This window comes from Phocoena phocoena, chromosome 3, assembly GCF_963924675.1.
Source record: "Phocoena phocoena chromosome 3, mPhoPho1.1, whole genome shotgun sequence".
Classification (NCBI taxonomy): Eukaryota; Metazoa; Chordata; class Mammalia; order Artiodactyla; family Phocoenidae; genus Phocoena; species Phocoena phocoena.
In genome coordinates this window covers 137408841-137418126 of record NC_089221.1, presented here as the reverse complement: position 1 = coordinate 137418126, position 9286 = coordinate 137408841, and the positions used below count along the sequence as shown (strand labels likewise).

General features: G+C 50.0%; 1 protein-coding gene across 1 annotated transcript; it reads right to left on the bottom strand.

Moving 5' to 3' along the window:
• Positions 1–349: 349 nt before the first annotated feature.
• On the bottom strand, positions 350–6429 carry FABP6 (fatty acid binding protein 6). The gene is made up of 4 exons (XM_065875244.1): positions 6354–6429; positions 5051–5226; positions 2806–2895; positions 350–403 (listed from the first exon to the last, which is right to left on the bottom strand). The coding sequence occupies exons 1-4, from the start codon at positions 6418–6420 to the stop codon at positions 350–352; spliced, it is 387 nt and encodes a 128-aa protein (XP_065731316.1). The 5' UTR covers positions 6421–6429.
• Positions 6430–9286: the final 2857 nt, after the last annotated feature.

Below are 9286 nucleotides of genomic sequence, written 5' to 3'. Positions count from 1 at the left end.
TGTCTCTTGAGAGGATGGTCTCCACGCAGAGTGTGGATGGCAGGCTGGGGTGAGGGGTCCACAGAAGTGTGCCTGCCGTGCATGCTGAGCACCACCTTTGCCCTCTCCCCGGGGCCAGGGGTCTTCTGTCCATACCCGTCTCCCTCTGCCATGACACAGGTCCCACAGAGATCTCAGGGCCAAGGTGTGGCCTGTGTAGCCATTGTCAGGGGTCTCCCACCCCCACCAGCCAGAACTGCCCCAAGACACCAGAGAACAAAGGCAGAGGCTCTGGAACGAGCAGAATGTCTGTTGTTACATCAGCTTTATTGGTGGCTTTGCGGCCCCCCGTGGAGCCCTGCCTACTAGCTCAGGCCAGCCTCTTGCTCACGCGCTCGTAGGACACACCTGCAACGGTGGAGTTCTGGAAGAAGCAGCAGGAACAGGGGGTGTCAGTGCAGGGGCCCCAAGGTGACCATGGGGCCCAGAGAAGGTAGACCAGCTTCCAGTCCCAGCCCTGAGTGGGAGTGAGCCTGCTGCACTGCTTCTCTGGGCCTCAGTTTCCCAGTTTGTTACAGGACTCATTGTGTGGGCTCTACATGGCCAAAGTGCTAACAGATGTTGGCGTGATGTGGCTTTTCATGGGATAATCTTCCACCCGTCTGTCCATATCAGTTCACCCATGCCAGGCGCATCTGCACGACACCAAGCTTGTCCCCATTGTACAGATGAGAAAACTGAAGGTTAGAGGAGTCAGTCACCCCTCGAAGTCTGAGGGGCCATGCTCACCCTCTGCACCATTTAGCATTTATGGGGCCCCTGTGCTCGGTGATGGGAAGATACATTCCCTGTCCTCAGGAAGTGTAAGCATTCATGGAAGAGGCTGCAAGAGGATACTGTTCAGCCAAGGCCCGCTGTGTGTGGTGCCCTGGGCTCAAGGCCAAGACACGCTGTCCTGGGATGTATGCATAGCATCAGTTGGTCCAGATCCCCAGCAGAGGAAAGCAGCTTTCTTGTGAGGAGGGGTGGGTGGCAAATGGAGTTTGGTGGAAGCAGTTTTGTCAAAGAGCAGCAGTGTGAAGTGATGTGTGATTTGCATATGGGATGGATGGAAGATGAAGTGGAGGGGGAGGCCTGGGAGGAGGCTGGGGCACAGTCTAGAGGAGAGGTGATGAGAGAAGGGGTGCTGGTGGTGGGTGGAGACGGGAGGAGGGGTACTTGCAAAATGCACCCATGTTGGTGGAGAAGGAGGGAGGTATCCAGAATGATTCTGGGCTTCCAGAGATGGGAGATCTGCAACCAAGATGGCTTGTCTCTGGTGCCTAGTCTCTGTGCGTGTGTGCGTGCGCGTGCGTGTGTATAATGGCCCTGAACTCTGGGCTCTGCTCACACCATATAGGCTCCATGGTCAGGCGCCTCTAGGAATTAGGAAACGGGTTTGTTCCATTTGGGAAGATCAGTTCAGTTGGGCACAAATGTGCTCCATTCTCCTGCCTTGTGTTCTCCCTGCACTCCTTACAGGCTGGGGAGCTTTGCCTCTAGCTTTCATCAGGTTCTCCAAGAGGTTGATTTCCATCCAGAAGAAAATGTATAGTCACTTATGTCACACACACACACACATATGTATACATACATACATACACATAGATATATTTTTAAAACACTGTACATCTATTTATTTTTAGATTTTTTTTTTTAAAACTAAAATGAAAGGGAGAAAGAAGACCCATTGGCCTGGGAAGAGCAGGCAGAGAATTTAGAAGTCAGCTGATGCGATCTGCCTCCACCACAAAGTAGCTGTGTGACCTTGGGCAAGTTAACAAGTGTCTCTGAGACTCTATGGCTTCTCTGTAAAATGGGAGTAATGCGAGGGCACTGAGCCTCTTGGGCCTTTTCTCTAGACTGGGCTTGAGATGAGGAAAACAAGGAAACAAGGGAGAGATTGAGAGACAGGGAGAGAGGACAGGGGGAGGCAAACCCTGCTTCCCTCATCACTTCCCTTCTGGAGAGGCTTGGGGAGGACAGACCAGACGTCCCCCGGGGGACTCTAGCCCAGGACACAGGCTCACGAAGGGGGAATGACATGTAGAAACGCCTTCCTTTTCCTCTTAACCTCACACCGTTTCTTTCACCTGGGGAAAACTTTGGAGCCCCAGGGAGAAGAGAGGGATGTGAGATGAGGGCCTTCCAGGGCAGCACCTCCAACCTGTGTTTACAGAGAATGGCATGTGGGAGGGGTCAGTCCACAGGTGTGTGAGCTGTCCCTGTCAGCGTTTCAAAAAATGTTTAATTAGTTGGCAATGTTCGCTAGACTGGAAATTTCACTTGGAAGTGCCAATTTCCAGCTTCTCTTGAAACACCAAAACATCTAGTAGCAAGGGCCTAAAGTCCCTTGTGGAACTGGAATGAAGCGATGGCTACCCTTGCAGGGCCCACCCAGACTCCCCACTTCATTCACACTCTGGGAGGGGTCCAGACGTGTGTCCCTGCGGGGGGCGAGCGTGGGCACTGGAGTCAGACTGCCCAGAGCCAAATCCCTGCTCTGTCAAAAAACCTCTGTGCCCTCCGGCCAATCACTTAGCCATCCCGTGTCTCAGTTTCCTCACCTGCAAAATGGGGATAAAAATCCTTACCTAACAGGGTGATTGTGAAGGTCAAGTAAGGTCATGTGCACCCAGTGCTCGGTACAGAGCCTGGCCCATGGTTGGGCGGGGTGGGGGGGGTTGCACATAAAGCCAGCTGCCCAGAGGACCACCTCTTGGGGGCCGTGGCTGGGGGCAGAAAAGCATTCTCATCGATTTTGCCAGGAACCAGCGGGACACTCACCTCCACCAGCTTGCCATCCACGATCTCCGCAGTGTAGTTGTAGTGGGGGAAGTTCACCACCACCTTCCCACCCTCCATCTGCACAGTGGCCTGGAAGAGAAGCAGAACACAGAGTTGCAGAGCACCCCCCAAACACAGGCCAGCCGCCTGCTTGCGGCCTCAGCAATCACCCTTTAGGAATTAATTTGCCCTATAGACATCTGATTACATATATCCAAAGATATAGATAACCTGTGCAAGCTACTGAACCTTTCTGTGCCTCGTTTTTGTTTGTTTGTTTATTTATCTATTTATTTATTTTTGGCTGCGTTGGGTCTTCTTTGCTGTACATGGACTTTTTCTAGTTGCAGTGAGTGGGTGCTACTCTTGGTTGCGGTACGCGGGCTCTCACTGCGGTCGCTTCTCTTGTTGCGGAGCACGGGCTCTAGGCGTGCGGGCTTAGTTGCTCCACGGCACATGGGACCGTCCCGGACCAGGGTTCAAACCCGTGTCCCCTGCATTGGCAGGTGGATTCTTAACCACTGCGCCACCAGGGAAGTCCCTGTGCCTCGGTTTTCTCATCTCTAAAATAGGGGTAGTAACTGTACCTACTTCCTGGAGTAATGGGGAGGATTAAATGATTTACTATGGGCTTCCCTGGTGGCGCAGTGGTTGAGAGTCCGCCTGCCGATGCAGGGGACACGGGTTCGTGCCCCGGTGTGGGAGGATCCCACATGCCGCGGAGCGGCTGGGTCCGTGAGCCATGGCCGCTGAGCCTGCGCGTCCGGAGCCTGTTGCTCCGCAACGGGAGAGGCCGCAGCGGTAAGAGGCCCGCGTACCGCAAAAAAAAAAAAAAAAAAAAAATGATTTACTATGATGCATATAAAGTGCTTAGAGCAGTGCCTGGCTTGGTGTTGAGCACCCCTTGTTAACTATGGAGTCAGTTATGATCATCATTTTTAGAACGATGCTAATGTCATCCAAGGGTGTTGATTGCAGCATTGTTTGTAATAGTGAACAACCTAAATATCCAACCTGTATTATCCACTGGTAAATACCCTAAAAATCTATTAATGAGGGAGTGGTAAGTAAATGCTAGCATTTCCATACTATTCGGATACTGTACCACCATTAAAAAAGAAGACGCAAGTCAACATGTGCTGACACAGAAAGACATCTGTGAGAAGTTGTTAAATTTTGAAAATACCCAAGCGGCAGAATATGAATATTATGACTACGTATCCTCCACCTTGGCAGCCTAGAAGCCTGAAGGAGCAAAGTACTCTCTTGGCCAGGGTTGGAAGCTACAGAGGGGAATGGGTGGAAGACCCGGGCGACCAGTCTGGGTAGGAAGGGACAAACAACCACCTTTCAATTCTTTGCTACCCAAGACTGCAGTTTCAAACCCAGATGAGTCTGGTTCTAGGGCCTGGGCAATTAATCTCTAGGCCACACTGGAGGCAGCATTAAAATGTGGTTATGGAGGCTTCCCTGGTGGTGCAGTGGTTAAGAATCCACCTGCCAACGCAGGGGACACGGGTTCAAGCCCTGGTTCGGGAAGATCCCACGTGGCGCGGAGCAACTAAGCCTGTGCGCCACAACTACTGAGCCTGCGCTCTAGAGCCCGCGAGCCACAACTGCTGAAGCCCGTGGGCCACAGCTACCAAAGCCCGCACGCCTAGAGCCCGTGCTCCGCAACAAGAGAAGCCACCGCGATGAGAAGCCCGTGCACTGCAATGAAGAGTGGCCCCTGCTCGCTGCAACTAGAGAAAGCCCACGTGCAGCAATGAAGACCCAGTGCAGCCAAAAATAAATAAATAAAATAAATTAATTTTTTTTAAAATGTGGTTATGCTCTACAGAACCAGACTGCCGGGTTATGCAGGCCTGCCCCTGCTGTGGGATCCAGGCAGCTGTTTAATCCTATGACTCAGCCCAACTCCCCCATCTGTAAAATGGGGCAGTAACTGTAGCGACCTCATGGGCTTACCTGCATTAAGATGTGTGACAGATCCAGCAAATGTCTGCGATATATGTGTGAAGGATTCAGCAAATGTTAATTTTTACTATCATTATAGTGTCCATTATTGATGGTAGCATTAAAAACTAGGAGAGGCTGAACTGCCAAGTAACTCAAGCTGTTAAAGCTGGAGGCTAGACTCGAGAAGAAGCCTCAGCTCAGGGAGCAGCCCCCAGGGACATGGCGGGGACCAAGAATTCAGCCAGAATCCTGGCGAAGGAGGGAGGGGTGGCTAGCTGCCTCTCACCTTGAACTTCTTGCCCATCACGGTCTCCATGTCGCACTCTTTGCCGATGGTGAAATTGTTGGTAATGGAGGGGCCCCCGGGGTAGTTCTGGGACCAGGTGAAGGTCTGCCCGTCCTGCTGCACCTCTGAGATAGTCTTGAGGTTGCGACCCTTTTCAATCCTGTCGCTGGGGAGCCCTGGGCCAGGGGACAAGCAGAGTGGCCATGTAAGAGCTGCCTATGACTTGTGGCTTTGGGCACGAGCTTGCCTCCCCTACGGCAGGCTAGCCTGACAGTCGAGCACAAGCCCCATGTCGTGAGCCATGTGGCTTGGGCAAGTCACTGTCTCTCCCAGCCTCAGTGTTTTCATACGAAAAATGGGGATAATAAGGCCCATTTCACAAGGCTGTTGCAAGGATTAAATTACAGTGATTGTGTCTGGTAAAACTCCTGGCATATAGTTAAGAATAAATAATAGCTGCTCTTCTGATAGTAGTAGAACAGAAATTTGCCAACCTCACAAATTTCTAAAATGAATGAGACCTTCAAGACTGTCTTGAAATGCTCTTGTTTTACAGATAAAGATTGCTACATCTAGACTGTTGTAGGTGAAGCCAAGTCACTGTTCCTTCAGGGCCAGTCCCAGTGATTGACTCAGAAGGGTTCTTGCCTTCCCAAGGCCCCAGGGCACACGGATCCCGCTCTTGGGGCCCATTTCCTACCAGGAGGTAGTAGACCCTGGTCCCCTGGGGCTGTCGTCAATCTAGACAACTGCACTGCCTCACACTTAGCTAGCACACCAAGATTTCTGCAGGATTGTCAAGTCCACTGTCTCTGGTTCTTCACAACCAGTGCTGCAAATCGAAGAGTCAGAAGAGTGGGGTCTTTGATCTCCAGCCAGAGTGCCTAGCACTGTAAGAGGCCCCCGTTTGCTCAGTGACTTAGTGAACGAGTGGCTTGTCAAACCTGATCTCTGTGCTCCCACCCCTTGGTCACCTTTCCCCAGGCAGGATGTGGTGACACCACTCATCATCTCATCCTCGGGTCCAGGGGGTCTAATGACATCTACCACTGATGCACAGTGTGACCTCGGGCGAGTCTTGCCGAGGCGCCCCATCAGTAACATTGGGTTGGTTGTGCGTGTAGCAGGCATTCAGTAAATGTTTGAATGAATAAACCAATCAACTCTCCACCTCACCCATTACTGGCTGTGTGACCTTGCACGAGTCACTCAACTTCTCTGAGCCTCGCAGACTTTGGGCTCCCTGTGCAGAGCTGGCCGTGACAGCCCAGCCCCAGGAAGGTGCTTTCAGGAGCTCACTCACCCAGGCGCTTCATGAACTCGTCATAGTTGTTCTCACTCTCGATCTCATACTTGCCAGTGAAGGCCATGCTGCCGGAGAGCTGGAGGCTCAGGAGAAGAAGGATGAGGAAGCAGGGCTGTGGTGCTGAGGAGTCTGGTGCCTCAGCTTATAAACCCTCCCAGATGCTGAGGCTCAGCCCCAAAGTCACCCCACTTCTCCTTCCCACCCCTGAAGAGGAAGCACCGGCAATTTTATGATGTAGGCAGGCAGCAGAAACCTGAGGTTATTCACCCTGGGGACTCATTGGCTGGAATCCCATTGCCACTGGCAAGGCCAGGGCCAGCTCTGCCACAGGGTTTGAGGTGTCATCCACCTCTGCCCAGCCCTCCCTCTATCCATGCTCCCATCTTCCCTCATTTACTCAGTCACCCCTGCATTCATCGACCAAAGTGCCTCGGGCACCTCATTTTGGGGCCAGCACTGAGGAAGCAGTGAGACATACCCCCTTCCCAAAACAGCCTCCAGTCTGGTCCAGGGACAAAACACACCTGCAGAGAACCCCTGTGCAAGCAGGATGGGATGTGTCCCGAGAGACGTGCAGATCTGGGGCCTGGGGCCTAGGGAAGGAGTGATGGTGTCCAGCTGGCTGGTGTAGCTTTGCATAGGAGATGGCATTTAATACAGGTCTTGAAGGAATTTGGATGTTTACAGAAGTGGTAAGGTTGGAAGACACTGAGAATGTAGGCAGGTAACATTCTAAGTTGAGGGAACAATGTGATGAAGGTGGGAAGGGCCACAATGAAAGGAAACAATGAGTTGTCCGCAGCAAAGAGCACTTGAAGGAGAATAGGCACGAGATGGGTGTAGATGGTGCGAGCAAAGGGAAGCAGCTGCCCAAGGGCCCAGGGAGCTGATCAGAGGAGGCAGTGCCAGGTGCGCTGAAGACCTACTATGTGCCAGGCATGGGCTGGGAGCGTGGTGAATTTCACTCTATTCCAGCTTCACCACTGGGAGGGCTAGTAATTCAGCCTCCACTTCCTGTCCCTGTTCTGATTCTGGCACCACTTCACATTAAGGACCCCCATCTCCTCGGTGATAACTCCTGCCCTGCCTGTCTTGTGGGACAGCTCTCTGGATCAAACCGATTGGCCATGCAAGTATGAAGCACTTACAAAGGCCATCACTCTTATTGTTATTAATACGGAAAGTTTTGCATCTGTCTCCTTTTCCAGAGTGGGCTGTCCAAGAATCCCCATCATTTCTATCCAAAGCAGAATTCACCACAGTTCCTAACCCCCCAGACCTGGGACTGAGTGGTTTCTGAACTGGTGAAACCAGCTTTGCCACATTTTGCCAGTCTGCAATCTCCAATCTTAGAATTCCTCACTCCAGCCAGGTGTCTCACTTTAAAAAAACACAAAACCACACACCCACACTGCCCTCACCCACACCTTCATCGTGGATTTTCTGATGCTAAATTATATATATTAAAATTTCATAATTAGAGCAAGTGACAGTTCTGGCAGAGATGGCCCTTGATAACGGTCGGTAGCTATCCTTGTAGACTTAAATGCACACCTATACTTTCTTCTATAAATAAGATTATATTGTTCTGTCATTTCTTTTTCCTGTAAAGATGTAAGTACACGTGTATATCATTACATAAAGGTATATCGTACATATTCCATGGTATGTATGTTTCATAATTTATGTAACTATTGCCAGGTCTTTAGGTTGTTCCCAGTGTTTTTCTATTATGAATAACTCTGAGGGGCTTCCCTAGTGGCACAGTGGTTGAGAGTCCGCCTGCCGATGCAGGGGACACGGGTTCATGCCCCGGTCCGGGAAGATCCAACATGCCGCGGAGCGGCTGGGCCCGTGAGCCATGGCTGCTGAACCTGCGCGTCCGGAGCCTGTGCTCCGCAACGGGAGAGGCCACAACAGGGAGAGGTCCGTGTACCGCAAAAAAGAAAAAAAGAAAAAAACAAAACATAATTTATGTAACTATTGCCAGGTCTTTAGGTTGTTCCCAGTCTTTTTCTATTATGAATAACTCTGAGATAAACATTCTCATTCACACCTCTTGGTGTACATGTCAGATTATTTACTGAGATTATTTGCTAAGGATAAATTCCTAGACATGCAATTCCTGGAACCAAAGGGGTTTTGTATCTAAAGTTATATATAAACTTATATATAAGTTATATCTGTACCCTAATGCCTTTCTCAGAGGCTAGAACAGTTTACACTCCCACCTGGAGCATATGAGAATTTCCCCTCATTGATGATAATGATGAAATAACAATGACAATAATAGCTAACACTTACTGAATATTTATCATGCATTGGGCATGACGCTGAGTGCTCTATATGAATTATATCATTTAATCTTCCAAACTACTCTATGAAGTAGGTGCCATTATTGTCCCCATTTTGCCAAGGAGGAAACTTGAGGTTCAGAGAAGTTAAGTAACTTGCTCAAAGTCACAGTGCCCTTGTGTATAGTTCATATTTACTACCAGGGCAACTTTCATCATCATTTAAACAGATTTCCAAAAGTCTTCCATAATCCCATTACCTTAACACTATAACTATTTTTACTTTTTTAATTGTCTTCCTGCCTCTTTCATTCATCTCTCTCCTCTCTCATCCCTGCTTTCTTTCCCACCACCTTAATTATAGCAGGTGTATAATAGCCATAGTCACTCTATAATGCAATATTCCATTCTTTTTTTCTTTTCTCGGTATTAGTTTGTAAACACAGTCCCATGTTTCTGTTAAACTGCCATGTTTATTGTTAGAAATGGCTGCATAATGTTTGCTGTTGGACTTTTGGGGGAGCCCAGGTTACCCCATTAAATGAGAGGCCACAGTGAGCTTCTTCATATGTAGATAATTTTTTTAAAGTATTTCCTTGAGCTAAAGCCCCAGGATGGGATTACAAAGTTATGGGA

Coding starts and splice junctions, on each gene's coding strand:
- FABP6 (XM_065875244.1), bottom strand. CDS start 6,420: ATGGCCTTCACTGGCAAGTATGAGATCGAGAGTGAGAACAACTATGAC. Junction 5,227..6,353: donor CGAGTTCATGAAGCGCCTGG/GTGAGTGAGCTC, acceptor CCCCTGGCCCAG/GGCTCCCCAGCGACAGGATT. Junction 2,896..5,050: donor TGATGGGCAAGAAGTTCAAG/GTGAGAGGCAGC, acceptor CTTCTCTTCCAG/GCCACTGTGCAGATGGAGGG.